The 18,165-nt window shown below is 53.3% G+C and overlaps 1 protein-coding gene across 1 annotated transcript in view; it reads right to left on the reverse strand.

Annotated features, from left to right (window-relative positions):
• SMARCA4 (SWI/SNF related, matrix associated, actin dependent regulator of chromatin, subfamily a, member 4) overlaps window positions 1-17,809 on the reverse strand; it is a 29,591-nt gene extending 11,782 nt beyond the window's left edge. Inside the window, 19 exon segments of the mRNA XM_049810908.1 lie at window positions 847-957; window positions 1,302-1,368; window positions 1,542-1,705; window positions 2,162-2,312; window positions 2,596-2,714; window positions 3,246-3,303; window positions 3,867-3,997; window positions 4,754-4,804; window positions 4,918-5,085; window positions 5,193-5,366; window positions 5,678-5,851; window positions 5,998-6,124; window positions 6,625-6,883; window positions 7,373-7,471; window positions 7,966-8,364; window positions 8,825-8,957; window positions 9,787-10,078; window positions 14,033-14,114; window positions 17,650-17,809. Coding sequence (XP_049666865.1) covers window positions 847-957; window positions 1,302-1,368; window positions 1,542-1,705; window positions 2,162-2,312; window positions 2,596-2,714; window positions 3,246-3,303; window positions 3,867-3,997; window positions 4,754-4,804; window positions 4,918-5,085; window positions 5,193-5,366; window positions 5,678-5,851; window positions 5,998-6,124; window positions 6,625-6,883; window positions 7,373-7,471; window positions 7,966-8,364; window positions 8,825-8,957; window positions 9,787-10,008 — 2,607 coding nt within the window. The 5' untranslated portion in view covers window positions 10,009-10,078; window positions 14,033-14,114; window positions 17,650-17,809.
• Window positions 17,810-18,165: the final 356 nt, after the last annotated feature.

Consider the following 18,165-nt stretch of genomic DNA (forward strand, 5'->3'; position numbering starts at 1 on the left):
CCACACTGACTTCTAAGCTGCTGCCGGGGAACTGCTCCCATCGGGTGCAATTTGTGTCTCTGGTTCAGAGACGGACACGGAAGGAGCAAGAAGAAAGGAAGGATGCTAATGCCAAATAGCTGACAGAGACTGATCCCAGCTTTGGGCAATGTCAGTACTTGAGATTTTTGGCCATTAACAAATCAAATCATGTTTAACTTTCCACAATACAAAGGGAAAAGAGAAGACTGTTCCCTTCGAAGCCTTGCTGAGGCTTCAACACATCTTACAATCTGGGCAGACCCCTGTCACTGAGGTAAAGCAGCACTGCAGAACTAATTCTGAGCGAGACTAAACCCCTTAAACCCAGGGTTTTGACTTGGCACATTGTCTGCGTGCTTTTTTGAAATGGCACAACCTTTCCAGCCCAAGGGAAGCCTCAACATTTGATCTCTACCCTGTGGCTGCCAGCTAAGTACAGAAAAACCCCTTCACCACTCAGCTAGGGCAGAAGGGCAACAATGATCTTGTAGGGTTTCTAATAAATATTCATTGTCCTATGAATTGCTTTACTAAAAGGGAAAAAATTATTTGCTGTATCACAGGATATGCAGCCAAAACCAACAAGAATGCTACATCAGTTCTGGCTGCTGAGGGTAAGGTGCAGCTCCTCGCCTCCTGCCATGTGATGACGAGAGACTCCAGAGATCGAAATCTCACTTAAGACAGCAGGATTTTTCTGACAGGGACTGTCTTGGTGACATCTGTGCAGCGCCCACAAGTACAGCAAGGACAGGCGATCCTCCTGCCACAGCCCAGATAACACCAAACAGGGAGCTGTTGTTGCCTGCTGTTGGCATGACTCACCTTGGCCAGGATGTGCTTATCTTTGATGATATATTCATATGTAGTGAGCAAGACGTTGAATTTCCCACTTCGGAGCTGAGGTACGAATGCCCGTCTTGCTGCTGGAGAGCCCTGGAGAAAGAATTTCAAACAGAAATGTTAAACCAGAATATGATTTCCAGGAGAAGAGAGATGGTGGGAGTAGTTATCAACATGGAACAATTGTTCCAGTTACAGACAGGCAGCAAGAACATTTGTGCAGACGGTAGCAGCTGGATCCCTTCTGCTGTTAAGGAATGAAAACCAAATGTGGATTTCATCGATTTAGCGCCAGAAAGCATCCCAGCTTCTTTGGGATAATGGAAATATTGTTTGACTGGAAGGAAGAAAAGGCAAACTGGCACCCAAGGAATCCTCACGAAACAAGTGGCCAAAGGAGTCTGGTAAGTGCATGCAAAAATAACGCCGGTACTTGCCTTGTATGAGACCTTCACCACAGAAGGAGCCCATTTGTCGAACTCATACGCCCAATTCGACAGAGTTCTGGAGAGGAAAAAAAAAAAAAAAAAAGAGAGAGAAAGAAATGGTAAAACTGGCCCTTGCACAATGGGGAATCACACTGCAGAGGCCTGGAGCTGGCACGGATGCCAGGCCAAGAAGCATTTTCTGTGCTGCACAGGGCTGGAAGGGGTGATGAATTCAGGCATGGCACTTACGAGAGAGGTACTATAATGAGGAAGGGTCCGTTGATCCGTTTGTGCTCCATGAGGTATGTGATTAAAGCAATGGTCTGGATGGTTTTGCCCAGACCCATTTCATCTGCCAGGATGCCGTTCAGGTTGTTGTTGTACAAGGACACCAGCCACTCTAAACCTTTGATCTACAGGGAAAAGGGAGTGATCGAGGGATGAAAAAAAAAATCAGACTGCAGACAGAGGAGTCGCACATCAGATGCGCTAACGACCTGTGCGCCTGCCCCCCCCCGCCCCCCCCCCCCCGTCTTATGCATTATGTAGATGAGCTCCCTATACACTATTAATGATCTCATCTTAATTATTTAAAGCCAGTCACAGGCATTAATGTATTCCTCTCCTCTCAGGGCCAAGGACACACGCAGAGAGCCAGCGTTCTTTGTTTTAAGCAGAGAGCCAGCCTGGCTCATTATCTTGCACCAGACAGGCACGCTGGCTCGGCCCTCAGCTCCCGTTTCTTGCTACCAGGAGCTTCTCGGCACAGCCCAAATCTTAGTGCCTCCCACCAAAACCTCCTGGCAGCGCTGCCAGAAACGGCATGCCCATGTACGGCAGGGCCGGCGCTCCCTTCCGCGGCATCTCACCTGGTACTGCTTGAGGACTCCGTTGACCATCAGCGTGGACTGCTTGTCCACCCTCTCGGTGACCGCATGGGCCACAGCATAGTACGACTGCAGGCCCCTCGCCAGAGCTTGAGACACCCCGTATTCATCATCAACGTCTTGCTTAGCATTTCTGGGATGGGAAGCAAAAGGAAAATAAAAATGGAGATAAGAAAGATGATCCCTTTGGAGAAAGCTCCTGGGGAGCCCCGTCAGTCCCAGGGTGGTTAATTTTCCTAATACGCGCCAAATTAGGTCTCATTTTGGAAAGACTGCTCTCAGAAACCGGGAGCAGAGCAAACACCGCCTGCCGAATTTCACTCCTTTGACACAAAGCACGCGAGGTTCACAAAAGCGACTTTGAAACAGAAGACAGCGTGGCACGCCACGAGAGCAGGTTAAGAGGCAGGGCTCACTCGATAATGTGTCTGGCATCCACTTCTGAGACATCGTCACTGTCTGGATCGGGGATCTTTTTCTTCTCCTCCACAGGCAGGGCAGGCTGTGCAGGTTGCGGTTGCTCCTCTTCCTCCTCCTGCCAGGAGACACAAAGCACACCCTTCTGAGCACAAAGCTGCTTATTCTCCTTTATACAATGGAAACGGCAGCAAAACCTGCTCAGCTGCACTCAGGAGTGACCGAGCCTGTGGACAACAACGGTGTAGGACAGGCTCAGAAAACCCCAGGGGAAGCACTCACTGCCCCAGGAGCTCGCAGACCCAGACTCTGCCTGCACAGGCACGTCTTCTAACAAAGACAGAGGCTACCAGAAGCACAGTCTCACACTGTTTGCTTCTGGACGTCCAAAAAGTTACAAGAGAGATATTCAGGAAGAAAACCGGGCAGCTAACGACTGGAGCTGGCCATCTCCCCCTGCCCCTCACATTGTTTACACAGGTTGTTGGGTTTATTCTAAATACACTTATTTGAGCTGACTGACACAGATCTGTGCTAGAAAAAGTAATTCTTGAGATGAGCTTAGTGTGGTACATACAGCTGTCTCCTATTCTCTCAAAAACACTTAAAACACAAAAGCATAAGGGAGACTGGTGGTATTTCTCCTTACCTCCTCCTCCTCTTCTGACCCACTTTCTTCACTGTCAGATCTTGGAGCTACTTCATATCTAATTAAATACAAATATTAATATTTAATTGCAAATCTGCTACCAACAGCACTCTACGCACAGCATGAGATCAGCACGGTTCTAGAAACCCTTGCATTAAAACTTGGATTTTGTTATCAGTTTTTTGTGGGTTTTTTAATAATAAAATGCTTATTCGTTTATTTTTCCCTCACTTTGTTCAAGTTTTCACATGCGCTCTCGGGAAAGCATATGAGCCCAAGAGCCTGCGTCCGGGACCACCCACCAAGCCTCCTGCAAGCCTTTCCCACACCATTTTGGGAGGCTGATGAAATCTTTCCTTCCCGATCTGCAGTCCTGCCGCTTCCAGCTCCCTGCGCTCCCCAAGGTTTGGGCCCAGGCCAAGCGCCTTCCTCCCCTCCGATCCCGTTCTGAACATCAGTCCCAGCCCGCCCTGTACAGCATTGCTACAGGCACAATCCCAGCGCACAGCCAGAGCTCCCCATTCCCCCTCGAGCTGTGGAGTGCCACAGATCTGAGGCAATGTCATGGCGGGGGGGTGGCCAGAGGAAATCTCCCATTGTTGCCCCCTTCCTGGGACTTACCCAGGGTTCATCTCCAGCCAGGCTTCCAGCTGCCCAGCCTTTGGGGCATCGGTGCCAGTGAGGATCTTGCCACTCTCCACGTGGATCACTTTGACAGGGAGATCGCTCATTTGGCTTGTCTCGTCCAGTGGCTGAGAAATCAAAGTCAGGCTGCAGGTCAGTATTTTGATTTTTCTGCCTCGAAACAGAGCTTGGATTTACATCAACATCTACAGCTTCGACCAAACCCACCACAGGACCACCGCAACAACCGCTGGGAAGAACAAAATGGCCGACTGCTTGAAAAATCACATCACCAGAGGACAGGCAAAGCTCAAAAGCTGACAAGATTTAACATTTTGCTTTGAAAAATCAAAATGAAGAATATTTGGTTTGGAAGGCATATTCAGATGCCAAACTTCATTCACACAGGAATAATTAATTTGAAATATCACTGAAAAGCTCTTCTGCTCGCAAGGGGTTTTGCAAATTGCCGAGCATACAAAGTTCAACGCATAGGGTCGATCCTGGTATGTTGCCGGGGCCGCCCGCACATGCAGAGTTACAGATCCCTCCTAGGCGACATGAATCCCAACCTGACCAACCTGTGCAAGCTCACATGGGGAGACGAGGAAACCAAGCTCCCCCATGTCCTAAATAGTGAACCGCCCTCCCCTGCAGCAGGTCTAGAGCCTGAGAAAACTATTTGTGTCGAGGATGGGCAGAGAGATCTCCCCATCGTGGTTGTAAGTTCTATTTTAGGAAGTCTCAATTTAGCCACCCGCTGCATTAGATCTCATCATCGTAGTCAGCCTTGAAGTGGGGAGGATTGTAACTGGCCTTTTCAGCACGTGGCTGACGTTTCCTACCCTACTTGGCACGGTGTGAAATAAGATTATTGGGCTTACTTCGCCATCTGGTCCGATTGCTGGAGTCTGCCCTTCCGCATTCTCTGCCTTCTGAAAGAGAAGGAAGATGGTTGTTAGCGACCCAGTGCCGAAGGAAACGACAAAAACGGCGTCTCCGCAAAGACATTATTCCAACTCCACATTAGGCTTCGCTTTCAACTCGCCTTCTTTTTCTTTTTCTTCTTCTTCTCCTTGGCCACCTGTGCGGCCTTGTGCTGCCGGACCAGCTCTGTCAGGTTGGCTACATACTCGTCCGTCTGCTGCAGTAGGTAGGCCAAGCGCTTGTCCTTCTTCTGATCGATGAGCTTGCGGTACCCCTCCTCATCTTCAGCCTACGGAAAGGAGGATCGTTAACACCCTGCTAAGTGAGCTGAGCCCTCTGTGCCCACCCTGAACACGTAACAGCTCATCACGTGCACACGATACATTGCATGCTTACCATCAAACGGCGCATTCTCTCCTTCTCGATCCTCTCGTTTTCCTTCTTCTGCTCACGCTCTGTGTTGGCGTGGTAAGTAGCCACCGCCTTGGTCAGCTTTTGAATTTTGCCTGTGACGGAGCGATGGTATTCCTTGAAATCTTTAGCATGCTGGAGAATGCTATTGAGGTATTCCTGCAAAGAAAAGGAACAGCAAACAGGCGGCGTCAGGACTCATGCACTTAAGTGTTCTGCTAAGTTAATACATCTAAAGCCACAAGCTAAGCGAGATTGACTCCCCTCATATTTAACAGAGCAGAATATTGCAGTTGGAAGAGACCTACAATGATCACCTAGTACAAATGACAATCATCTAGTCCAAAGAGGATCTTTCTTTAATCCCCTAAAAAAAGGGAATTCCCTAAAAAAGTTCAGCCCTGCCAGCTCCCGCCGCCCAACTCCTCTGGTGACCCTGAAAATGGCATGTGCAGCACGTCACTGCTGACCTGGTGCTTCTGCCTGCGTTTCCGTTCTTGCTCAATCTTCTGCTGCTTCTCCAGCTTCTCCGTGATGCGAGCCTCACGCAGGGACTGCCGCTTGCTGCGCTTGTACGCCTTGGCGTTCAGGGCCGTTTCCAAGGCCGTGTCTCGCCTCATGCACACCACAACTTCCTGACGCAGCTTTTGGAGAGATTCAGATTAAAAAAAAAGGGAATTAATTCCACGGGCGATGCTGTGAAGTATTACAATAGCGCGGGTTTCATGCCACCCACAGCTCCTACACACAGCGAGTTAATAAATCAGATTTCCTTTGACAGACAGCTTACCTGTCGCTGAAAATTAAGCAGCCTTAGTGCTTTAAGTTCAATGGTAGCTTTGGTTCTCAGGTCACCAGCCAGGGAGCCAGGAAGGTTTTCCAGCTCTTGGATTCTGTGAGCAATGCGAGCCTGCAGCCTGTAGAGGAAGGAGACGGGATTTCACAGCAGGCAGGGACCAGCACAACAAATTCACTTCCACTCCTCTTCTGATGAGAAGCCACCAAGTACAGCTCTGATTTGTGGAGGCCTTATGAGAGGCTCTTGGCAGCTGAGCGGCTGCTCAGCATCCTGTTTTTAACTCTGTTTTAATCAATTGGAACAGCAGAGATGCTCCCCCCCAGCGGACAGGCACGCGCAGTCTCTAATAAAACATCAGCATGGTGACAGTCCCTGGAAAGCAGGAGGGATGAGATTTCGGAAGGTGCCTTGAGAAGCCCCAAGGAAAACGTATGCCCACTCATCCCTCCAGATCTCTCCACATTGCACATTAAGAGGTAAAACAGGATTAAGAAGAGGTAAAACAGGATGGGGAACCACTAAGGTATGCCTCAAGAGGACGAAAAGTACCGGTGGTGTGAGGAAGGTCAAGAGCGAGCCGCTCCGGACCCCGTAACCCAAGCATGGCATAGCCCCTACCTGTACTCCCTCTCCTGCAGGATTTCCACCGGGTCAAGTCCTCTGGGTTTCTGGATGGGCGTGATCCGGTTCTGCTTCTGGTGGAGCTGCACCATGGGGGCCGGCTGGGCCGGCTGCCCGGGAGACTGCGTCTGGGGCGGCATCACGGGCGATGCTGCGGGAGGCACCGCCGGAGGGGCTGGCGAGGGCCGGCCGGTGGGCTGGGGAGGAATCAGTTTCTGAGGTGTGCTAGTGGGGGCTGCAGCATTTGCCATTGGTCCTGTGGAAAACCAAACCAGAGCGCCGTCAAGAAAGCTGTGAGGAAAAATACTAAGTTGCCTCCTTGTGTAAAGGAAAGCAGTTCTGTGTACACAGAGCCTGGCTTCGGCACAGTTCGCTGGCTTCCCTCTGACCTGAAGCCACCGCCTCTGCCGCGCCGTAAATTTAGCAGCAAATAAACCCAACGGCCTCCCTCCCCAGATGAAGCCATTAAACTGAACGGCTGGCTCAGAGAGCACACACGGAACCTCGTAAAGCTTGAGCGGAAGAACGAGCTGGTTATGGCAGCCCTTCAGAGAGCTCAGTCACCGTTTACAGGATTTTAACCAGGAATCTCCAAGCTCCTTCCACCCCAGCGGCATGGAGCACCGGTGGTGGGCTTTCCCCCTGCCCCGGCACATCACTTCGTTAACCACCAGCCTCTAATGGGCTCACGGTTCCATGTCACAGTTTAAGGCAGTTTTGCTGCCAATGAGCCCCTGGGTCTCACCTTCCGGCCAGGGCTTGGGGGGCCCGCCGGGGGGTTGCCCAGGCATTCCTGGGGGAACTCCTGAGGGTCCGGGAGGGGGCATGTTAGGCCCTCCTATACCTGCAGAAGGGCCAAAAAAAGAGACAGAAAGAGGGAAGAAAAAAAAAAAAAAGGGAAGAAAAAAACCACATTAAGATGTTGATCTTTGTGTGTTTACCAGGAGCAAAGTTTATCCTCCCGCTTAGGAGAGCCTGAGCAGCACGTACGTCTTTTTGCAAGCACATAACCCCCCAGGCGTGCTTCCCTGTGCCCATCAGAGATGGCACCGGAGGGATGAATCAGCCCTCCCAAACCCCAAACTGCCTGGAGGAGTCTCTCTGCCTCCCTGCTTCGACAGCAGCCGAGTGGGATGAATATGAAGTCCCAGCCCCCAGAAAGCTAATGGCCATGAATCGGATGGGCTGCAAGAGGTGCAAATGGAAAACCCAAACTGGGCGACACCAGGGCAGTGGAGAGGGTCAAACTCTGCCAAACTGGGGTAAAACACCCTCCGGCCAGCAAAACCCCAGTGCCGCCAGGAGGAAAGCCAATCCCTCCGCAGGGGCAGCGCTCACCGTGAGGTCTGTTATAGTTTGGAGGTGTCGGTCCTGGTCCAGGCCCTTGCACTGGTCCTTGCACTGGTCCTGTCCCGGACACGGAGGGCGGAGGTAGTGTCGGCATTTGCTGCTGCATTCCAGGCATGGGTCGCTTCCCCTGCACCGCCATCTGAAGGTGGTCGGGGAGGGGCTGGCCTCTGGCCAGCATCTTGTAGGCCATGATCTGAGCTCTCAGCTGGTGCAGCTGGTTCTGGTTAAAAGGGGTTGGGCCCCGGTTCTGCTGCCCCAGAGCTTGGGGATCAGTGCCATCCAAGGGGACTCCTCCAGGGCCCGAGGACATCTGAGGGCCAGAGGACGGACCGTTAGCCGGAACCGGACTCGAGGCGTGCTCGGAGCCGCCGAGTGGAGAAGGGTAACCTGGAGGGAGAGAGCCAGTTAGATGACAGCGAGGCGCTCGCAGCGATGGGGATGGGAAGACTGAGTTAAAAGAAAAAGAACTACAGAAAACTCCTCCCCAGTGAAGCCTGCACCTGGTTAAAACCTGAAAACCCTGGGAGTGCTACGTCCTTCCCAAAATGAAGGATTTAAAGCAAGCAAAGTTCCTGGACAGGAGCGGCTGTGTGGGAACAGGGCGCTTGGCGTACAACGCCACACCGATCTTGGCACAGAGGAGACTGGGATGCGAGAAGGGACAGATGGTCCTTCTCCCAGTTTGACCTTTCCATGCACTTCTTTGCTCGTTTTCATGACTATCCTAACAGACACCAGATATAAATAGAAGAGTGAAGCAAAGAGCCACAGATGCTCTGGGAGCTCTAGACTGATCCACAGACCCATCCCCATGAAAATAAGACTCATTTTTCTTAAAGAAACCAACCTTGAGAGTGTTGATCCATCGGGCTCGGAGGAGGACCCATCCCCGCATGCCCGCCAGGCCGCATTCCCATCCCTTTCATCTGGCTGTAGCGAGGATCATCAGTTATTCCCTTCTCATGCATGGAGTCCATGGGCTGCAGGAGAAAAGCAACACCACAAAATCAAAGACCTGGTTACACTGTTCCCAGAGAGAGAGGAAAGCCGAGCGCAGGGAGCTGCACCGCATGAGGCTGGCTGTGCGGAGGCAAGACGCGCTCCAAAGGCGGTAAGGATTTGCTGCTCACAGCATGCGTGTCCAGACGTTGCCAACAACCTCCTCAAAACGAAAACCTATTTGCTGGCAAAATACCGTAGACCACAGCGAACCACCCACATTAAGTGGTGGGGAGGGGAACAAGCATAAGGGGATGTTAAAAGAAACCTGAAATTGCTTAAATGCTGTGGCTGTGTGGTTTTTCCCCAGGTCTTTCAGCTGATGATGCTGAAGATGACTGAACAAGCTATAGATCGAAAGAACTGAGAAAAAGGGGATTTAGATGATGAAATAAAACAAAAAAACCCCAACGCTTTGGTGGTAGAAATGGAAAGGGAGAAGGGAGGCCTGTTTTCCCTGAGCTCCAAATTCCCAACGACAGAAACCTTCATTAGGTGTTTTACTCTCCTTCCTTATTTAGGAATTAAACTCCTCAGCCCCCACTCGCAATCTAGAAGCGAGCTGAAGAGACAGGTACAATACCCTGGTATTTATGGTAAGCAAATCGCATAAACTCAGCTCTAAACGGTTCATTTCTCAGGCCTTCTGCCTCAAGGGAAATACGATGCGTGAGCATCCAAAAAAATAAATGAACAGGAAAACTAAGCCACTTAAACCATTTTTTCCATGTTCTACCGAAGCGGCAGGTATTTTTGCAGTGCTGCTGGATGGCAGTGCCCGGCGGCAGCCTCCAAAATCCCCTCCCTCACCTTGTGCATCTGATGCATGTTGTCCTGAGCGTAGCCCCCCGGCCCCTGAGGCGGCAGCGGGTGTCCTGCCGAGGGCGGTCCAGGGCTGGGTCCCATCATACTGTGTGCGGAACCAGGAGAGGGTCCCGGGCTGGGTCCCAACATGGCACCCGGGGACGGGCCCGGACCCGGAGAGGGCCCTGGGCGAGGCGTTCCTCCCATCGGAGGATCTGGAGTCGACATCTTCACAGCGGGAGCCGGAAAGGGGGTCCTGTCGCCAGAGAGCTCGTCTCAGCCGGAGCTGCTGCGGCTCCTGGAAAAGCCCCCGAACCGGGCACAGAAAAAGGAAACGAGGATTAGGTACAGGCAGCTGCCCACACGCGCTCGCACGGGGCACGTCGCCCAGAGCAAAGCCCTTGCTAACGAACCGAGAGCACGTCAGCGACCCCGGCCTCGAGGGCTTTGCAAAGCCGGCGGCATTAGGAACAAGAAGCCAACTTCCAAATCCATCTTCCTTGCAGCACGAGCACTGAATATTCCCGGGATTTGGGCAGGAGCAAACAGCATGCTGTTATCCGGTCCACACAGAAAGCATCTGATCAGCTGAAGGGGTTTTATACCAGTTCTGGGAGTGATTTTTTTTTTCCCCACTAACATTGAAATCAATTTGAAGTCGCCTCGCACTCGCTTCAGCTTCCGGCAAACCTAACTCCAGAGATGCGGGTTAAGCCAAAATATCCTGCTGGGAGTGGGCAGGGAAGCACTGAAATCCAGCACCTAAATGGCCCAGAGACTCATTCGAGTTAAATGGGCAATTTGTGTGGAAAAGCATCGCTGTTACACAAGAAACTAGAATTTCTGGTTAATTCAGATGTGGCATAGAAGAACTATTTAAAAAAATTGGACACCCATCCCAGTTTGGGGTTTGGAAATGTATTTGCAGTTACAGCAAACAGGCTGGGGACGCAGAGAGGCCCAAATCCATCCTCTGGTCCCAAAGCAGGACCAATTCCACCCAAACCGCTATTCCCACTGTGGGAACTCTCACTTCTGCAATTGCAAGTATAATGCAAACTAAGAAAAGAAAACGAGAGTGGACATATCTGCCTGGTGAAGTGACATCAGATTTAATTTATTTCCCCTTTAACGTGAGGTTTGACGAAAGACGTAACAGGAGGGATTTTTGCCTCGAGGGATTTGCTTGGGGACCAGATCTCGTTTTGATCAATAATTATGACTGACTTTTGCAGGCTGGGAGCCGTTACGGGCAGCGAGGGTGAACGTGGGCTTCGAGACGAGTGGGTCCTCGCTGAGCCGAGGGTCGTGGTGAAGGGGGTTACGTCTGGCTGGGGCTAGTCCTGTTCAGTATCTCTATCGATGACCTGGAGGCAGGAGTTAATGCACCGGTTTGCCGCCAATACTAAACTGGGAGGCGCTGTCGACTCTCTGGAGGGATGAAAAGGCCGTGCAGAGAGATTTGGACAGATCAGAGCATTGGGTGATCGTCAACGGCATGAAAATTAACGAAAGCAAATGCCAGATTCTGTGCCTGGGACGAAGTAAGGACAGGCAGAGGTATAGATAGGGAGAGGAGCCGCATTTGGGCGATGCCCTCCATGACATTAACTTTTAAAGGTCAGCCCTGAGTGGTGAGGCAGCTGGATGGGATGATCCTCACAGGTCCCTTCCAGCTGAACCACTCTACTCGCAACAAGGGCTTGGAAATCACAGAAATTATTCTGACTTCAAAATACAGTGAAAAGTGGAAGTGTGGGGTTGTTTGGTAGCTTTTTTTTAGGACTGCAGATGGTTGCAATGAACACAACGCCCAGTTAACGTAGGAGAACAGCTATTGCCCTCAGCTCTGACCACGTTTCTCTGCACAAAGCCCACCAGGATGAGCTGCGGGGACAGGAATCTGCAGCATCACCGCATTTTCACCTAAAAACGCAGCCGTGCTGCAGCTTCTGCGGGATATAAAATCCCCATTCGCTGCCCGAGCCAGATTAAAAGATTTGGTTGCTGGCGAGGCAGACTATAGAAGTTAAACTTGATGTAAAATAAGGATGTGGTGTTATCACGTCCAAAGCTGGTGGCTTTCAGAGCAGTGAGGCCAGGGAGAAACACACATGCATGCCACCAGCATCTGCTCGGGCTGCGCCGGAGCAGGTAAATGCTTGCAGCCACCTGGGAAGGCAAATCCATGTCTGGGTTTCACGCTCTGATGCATACTGCAGCTGCAAGAGCGAAGAGGAACTGTAACCGGAGGATCCGAACGCAGCAGCATGGCTGGGAGGACGACCCAGAGCCGAAAACACGGCTGGCAGAGGTAACTCTCTGGCATGTGTGTTGGGCAAACGGAGCTGCCCTCCGTCCCAGAGTTAAATCTGCAGAAATCCTGGGCTTGGAGGGAAAGAAACTCATGAGGCTTGTTGCGCTTGCCATCTGCGGTCAGAGGACGACAGAAGGGTGAAACACTCCTTTTTTAAGGCCAGGTAATATTACAGCTCCTCCAATATTCATCTGGAGCCCTTCCTCCTTTTTTACATCTTCACTGGAAACACCACAGCACAAATTAGGGACATTTCTCAAGAACTAAACGAATTTTAAGAGGTGACCAGAGATACTTCTGGGCTGTGCAGGATATCCAGAACACCCCTAATTAACATGCTCCTCTCTGCACTCAGGATGAAGCCTAATGAGCACAGGGTAGATGATCCCTCGTCAAGCTGGTAACCCTCCCTTCTGAACCTTTGCCAGCCAGGAGCCAGGGCCGGGTGGCGTTTCATCCCGATTTGTTCTGGCAATTTGTGGTTGTGGGTGTTTATTTTTCATTTTCCTCCCATGTTGTTGGTAAACACGATGGAGCCAAGCACTTCCCACAAACACAGTGCTGAAGGGAAGGATCGTGCCTCAGACCACAGGAGCTCTCGGATTCACACTTGTCCCACAGCCAGGGGAATTCAGGAGCTTGTGTTTTCACACAAAAAGGTGCAAAGTGGCTGTTAAAAAGCAGAACACGCCTAAAATCTTCCCCTTGTCCTAAATCTGTTCGGCTCTGTAGCAGTGCCAAACCCATAGATTTAATAATCTTAAGGATCTGTGGGCTGCGAAAAGGGTAGGCGGCCTCCAAAGTTCACGCTCATTTCCTGCTGGAAAATCCAGACTTGAGCAAAACGGCAGCGATTCCCAGGACACAGAGCAGCCACTGGGGAGGGAAGCTTCCCAAAATATCGACACAGGGCGTCCCACGCTCACGCGAGAGGCAGGAAACATCTTCGGAGGCGAACAGAAGCACCCTTCATCTATTAAAACGTCTTTTGGGTGCTCGTGAAAAGCCGTACGCTCGCCTCCGCTCTGGGGATGCCTTTTCCTCAGGCGACCCCGCTCCTGAAGCAGCTTTCAAAGGATGCAGGCACATCTCTTGTCTTTTAAAGAAAACGTTACGGCTCTCCAGGCTTTAAATTTCCCAATTTAAAAGAAAAGGATATTCAATACTCACGTCACTCACTGACACTTCTCGAATCGTTTGATTGCTGCCTCGCTAGCCTCAGAAGGGGAAGAGTGACAGGACCTCGAGTCACTATCATGCTGAGGGTTTCAGCGTTCACAGGCACGAAAGGTAAAGGGAACAGAAACGCGACGGGCGGCCGTTTTCACTCATTTTTGCCGTTCCGAGCGCATCGCTCTGCCACGCAGCTGTGCCAGTGCCAGGTACCCTGAAAATTCAGCTTTTACAGCTGCAGAGCCTCTTGTCTCCAGGCTGAGGGGCCAGCCCGCCCACAGGCACCCGTGACAGAAGGCAGGGATTTATGCCCAAGTCCTTCCAGCCCCAGAGGAAAACAAAGGCCGCAGGAGCAGTTTCCCTCTCCTCTTGCCACAGCTAACAAGGAAGCGAGGACTAACGAAGCATTTCAGAGAGGAACGGAGGGACACTACCTGCCTACCAACAGGCGACTCAGCCCTGTGCGAGCAAAAGCCGCGCCCCTGGCACTGGCTTTTCAAGGAGAAAACCAAAATAAACAGTGTACTTCAAGGAACGTTACAGAAGTATGAAGTACTTTTTCATTAAAAACTGAGGTCTGCTCTTTTCCGGCGCTGCTGGAGACCCAGGCCTGGGCCAGCACCAGCACTGCCTCTCCACTGCAGCAATTTTATTCTTATTTCTAAGAAAAACCCATCTGACCCCCTACCACCACCCACGGGGACGTCTCTGACCAGCGCTGGGTCCTCCTGAGGCGAGGAAACCCGAAATCCAGGCACCTACCTATGGGCATGGAGGTCTCCGACACCTCACAGCGCAGTGCTGGCGCGGGGCGGTCTCGGGATGACGAGCTTTTAACGCAGCGCTGCAGGGAGGGGAAAATAGCAATTAATCGGCACCCATTGTTATCCAGTGCCTGGCTGTGCTGCACGGCAGGAGGGAGAAGGGCGCTCCTCTCCATTTCACTTAGTCTCGGAGGAGAGGTGCGTTAACGATGCACACTACTTGTGAGCCTGTTAAAGATGTAAAGTTAAAGATGCACAACCAATTTGATGGGGTTTTTCGGAAATTTGCTTACTTACGGGTAAGTTAACGCCTGTAAGAAGGTGCAGGAGAGGGGAACAGAGCACCTCTTCCCCTCCTGCCTCGTCTGCACCTCCTCCAAGGTTAAAAACCCACAGAGGGAGAAACCATCCATCCATCCATCCTGCGAGCGGCTGCTGGTGGCACGTGCCGGTAGAAGACACCGTGCCATGCAGCAATAGCCATCCCCTCCCCGTGGTGAGCCCTGGACGTCCCCGGGGGGGATTTTGGGAGTGGAAAGAGGTGAGGGCACGGCACAGTGCCACACAGGCACAGTGACAGCCCGGTGATGGCAGCCACAACCGCACCATGAACACACAACAATCAATTAAAGAATTAAAACTAATAACCTGCGCATTCGCTAAGGCAATCGAGATTTCACACACTCCTGCGCAAAAATACATCTCGCTCCTTTCCACGACTGTAATATGATTATTTTTCTTTAAGAAAAAAAAAATAGATCACAGGCTAGGAATTGTTATTAAGTCCTTGACTGCAGGAAGAAAAAAGCCTTCCTTAATCAATTAGAGTCATTTGTCAGGGGTGACTCCCTTGGTTTGCCTATTTGCGAGGCCTTTCAGTGCGTTTTTGTAACATATAGAGCCAGGAGAGACAGCTGGGTGAAAAATAAGTTGCTTCTCTGAAAACCCAGTTTATTTTGTTTGCAAGCCCTGTGCCGGTCAGTTAAAATCATCCCTGAGAGCTCGGGGTCAGCTCAGCCCCAAGTTTTCTTGTCTCAGGAGAAAAGGTTACAGGATTTTTAAGCTTTTCTAAACTTTTAGTGTTGAAACAAGCCCAGAAGCTCAACCTGTGTGGGGGGTAAACGAAACGGGCTGCTGCTCATTTCTTCGTTATCTCAGTGCAGCTCATGAATTTTAAACGGCAGCTGCACGAATCCCTAATTACTACCACCCCTCCCCACCTCCTTCAGACTCTGATCTTCAAAGGAGGAAAATAGAAATTATTCTAACAGGAGAAATTAGCAGCAGAGTCCCCGGGCTCGCTTGCCCATCTCCCCTCCCATCCCAAGGGCAGGTGGGTCGGCAGAGCTGGAGCGGCACCAGACCGGGGCAAAATCGCCCACCGATCCGGGGAAAAAAGAAAAAAAACCACAGGGAAAACCCCTCCAAACCAGTATAAAACCTCTGTCACCCCCCCACCTCGGCAGGGAAAGCTAAAAATCACGCCCTGCTGGTGCAGGAAAAGACCACATTTCACCTCAAGAGATCTGAACAGCACACAAAAATAATTTCAGGGTTATTTTTCCCCCAGATCAGGAGCTTATTTATAAAAATAATTACCAAAGGCTTGGTGTTTCTCAGCAGCCCAACACCGCAGGGTTCTCCCCGCAGGATGATGCTCGTGCCCGGCTTTAACGCATCGGGAACCCGCAACGCCAGAAAAAGGGACGCCTTGGTGACTGCGCCCCCCAAATCCTGCCCCCCGTGCTGGCCAGAACCCCCAGAAGCAACCCCGAGGGACCCCCGACAGCATCAATGGCAACGCCACCTCAAAACAAAAGACCGCGACGCTGAGGGCTGCGCCGCCAACAAAGGGGAGGCAGATTCACCCCCTGAAATGGAAGACAATGGCCAAGACACCCCCCCCCCCCCCCAATCTGTTGTGGGGGCACCGGCACACGCTCCTCATCCCTGTAAATGAACAGGCATCAGGCTCATCGGGCTTTGCGCAGCACCAGCGGATTTCTGTGGGGCTTCTCGCTAACAAGCATCGTGATAAAAAACAAAACTCCTCTCTGCGACAACCCCCTCCCAGGATGGGGCCCTCGCTGCACCCCATTCCCACCGGTGACGGCGGCTGTGCCAGATCCCCCCGATCCCCCGGCACAGAGGGCAGCCTTTGTGCTGGGAAGGTGATGGATTCCCAGAGGGACAGAGGCCAGGGCAGCTCCTGGAGGAGTCAGGGCAAGGGGAGCCCATCCTCGGGCTGCACAGGTACTATGACTCCCTGCCCTGTGCCACCACCCCCCAGAAGGGGGGAGGGGGGGGGATATCAATTAGTTTTAGGGATGGGGAGACAGGAAGGGATGGGAGAGATGGGATGGAGGGAGGCGGATCCCAGCATCTCAGAAATGAGGCGAGGCCCCCACAGCCTAAGGAAGAGGAGGCTGAGACCCAGAGAGCACCCCAAAACCAGCTTGGGGGGTGGCAGGGGCTGTGACAGTGACAGCAGCTGGGGAGGGTCCTGGTTTGGGAGGAGAAGGGTGAGCACCCTTGGAGAAGGGTGGTTTAATGGGTAGGGGGGACTGTGTCCTCCAGAAGGACAAACAAAGCCCCGATGGGGGGAATCGCTCGGGGAGGATGAGGCTGGGGGGGGGTGGAACGTTGCCCCCCTGAGAGGGGGGAGGAGGGTGTAAAAGGGGGTGACGCAGATCCTGCATGGGCAGAAGGGCTGGGTGCACCGGACACCCGGCGGGCAGGGGAAGGCTGGATTTGCGGGGAGGGTGCCCCCCTTTTGAAGGGGAACACCAAAGGAGGCTGGGGAGCCAGCCTGGGGTTGGGGGGAGCACTGCGGTGTCCCCCGACCCTTGCAGCAAAGGTGGGGGGGGGGGGGGACAAGGAGGGGGGGGGGGGGGACAGGACGGGACCCCGGCAATGGGGAGATGGGGGGTGTCTGGAAGAAGGAGGCTGGAAACGGGGGTGCCGATGGGGGGGGCACTGAGGGGTTGCTGCAGGGGGGAGACTGAGGTGGATGAATGAAGGGGTGAAAGGGAGGAGGATGCTGGGGGGGGTGGGGATGAAGAGGAGGGATGCTGAGGGGGCTGAAAAGGGAGACTGAAGGGGAAATGATGATGGGGGAGCTGAAAAAGGGGATGAATGCTACATGGGGGCTGAAAAGGGGTTCTAAAAGAGGAAATGAATACTGGGGGGGGCTGAAAAGGCGGGGGGGAGATGCTGAGGGGGTTGAATAGTGGGGGATGTTGGGGGGGGGCAAAAAGAGGGAGAGAAAGAGAAGGGGGATACAGGGGGGACTGAAAAACGGGGTGGTGGTTGGGGCGGGGGGGGAGAGGGGGATGCTGTGGGGGGTCGAAGGGGGGAGGGCACAAGGTCGGGATGATGATGATGATGGCCGATGGGGGGGGGGGGGGGGGGGAGGAGAAGACGCGGAGGCCCCCCGAAACAATGGCCAGCGCGTCCGCAGCAGCAGCGCTCCGCCGAGCTCCCGTGACCCTCCCGGGCCGCCGTACCCCCCCTCAGCGACCGCCGGCCCCCCCCCCCGCCCGCCCCTCCCTGCCGGCCCCATTCAGCCAGGCTCCGGCCTCAGCCGCCCTCGAGAGGCCCCTACCGGTCCCTTACCGCGCTGACCGCCGGAGGAACCGCTCGCAGGGTCCATCCCCGCCGGGCGGCCCCGTCTCACCGGGCGCGGGGAGGAACAAAGGAGCCGCCGCCGCCGCCGCCGCCGCCTGAGGGAGCGACGGAGACGCGCGCTCCCGCCACAGGCAGCCAGCGCGCGTGCGCGCCGCCTCAGCGCTCCCTCCCTCTCTCTCTCGCGCGCGCCCCACCCCCTGCCGACCAATAAGGCACGGCGTTCTCCGCCGGCGCGGCCAATGAGAGTAAAGGGGGGGGGGGGGGAAAGGAGAGCGCGCGCGCTGCCCCCGCCCCCTTCGCCTCGCAGCAGCCAATGCGAGCGTGGCGAGCCCGCCACCTGGTGGTTGGGTGGGTGTGTGTGTGGGGGGGGAACGTAGAGGGCGTGCGCTTTGACCAATAGGAAGAGGAGAGGTGCAGCCGGCGCGAGGAGGAGGAGGAGGGGGGAAGACTCGCCACACCCTCTCGCCGCGCGGCAGCCAATGGGAGGCGCCCTGGGGTTCTTTC

The sequence above is a fragment of the Accipiter gentilis genome, chromosome 9 (assembly GCF_929443795.1).
Source record: "Accipiter gentilis chromosome 9, bAccGen1.1, whole genome shotgun sequence".
In the NCBI taxonomy this organism is placed as follows: Eukaryota; Metazoa; Chordata; class Aves; order Accipitriformes; family Accipitridae; genus Astur; species Astur gentilis.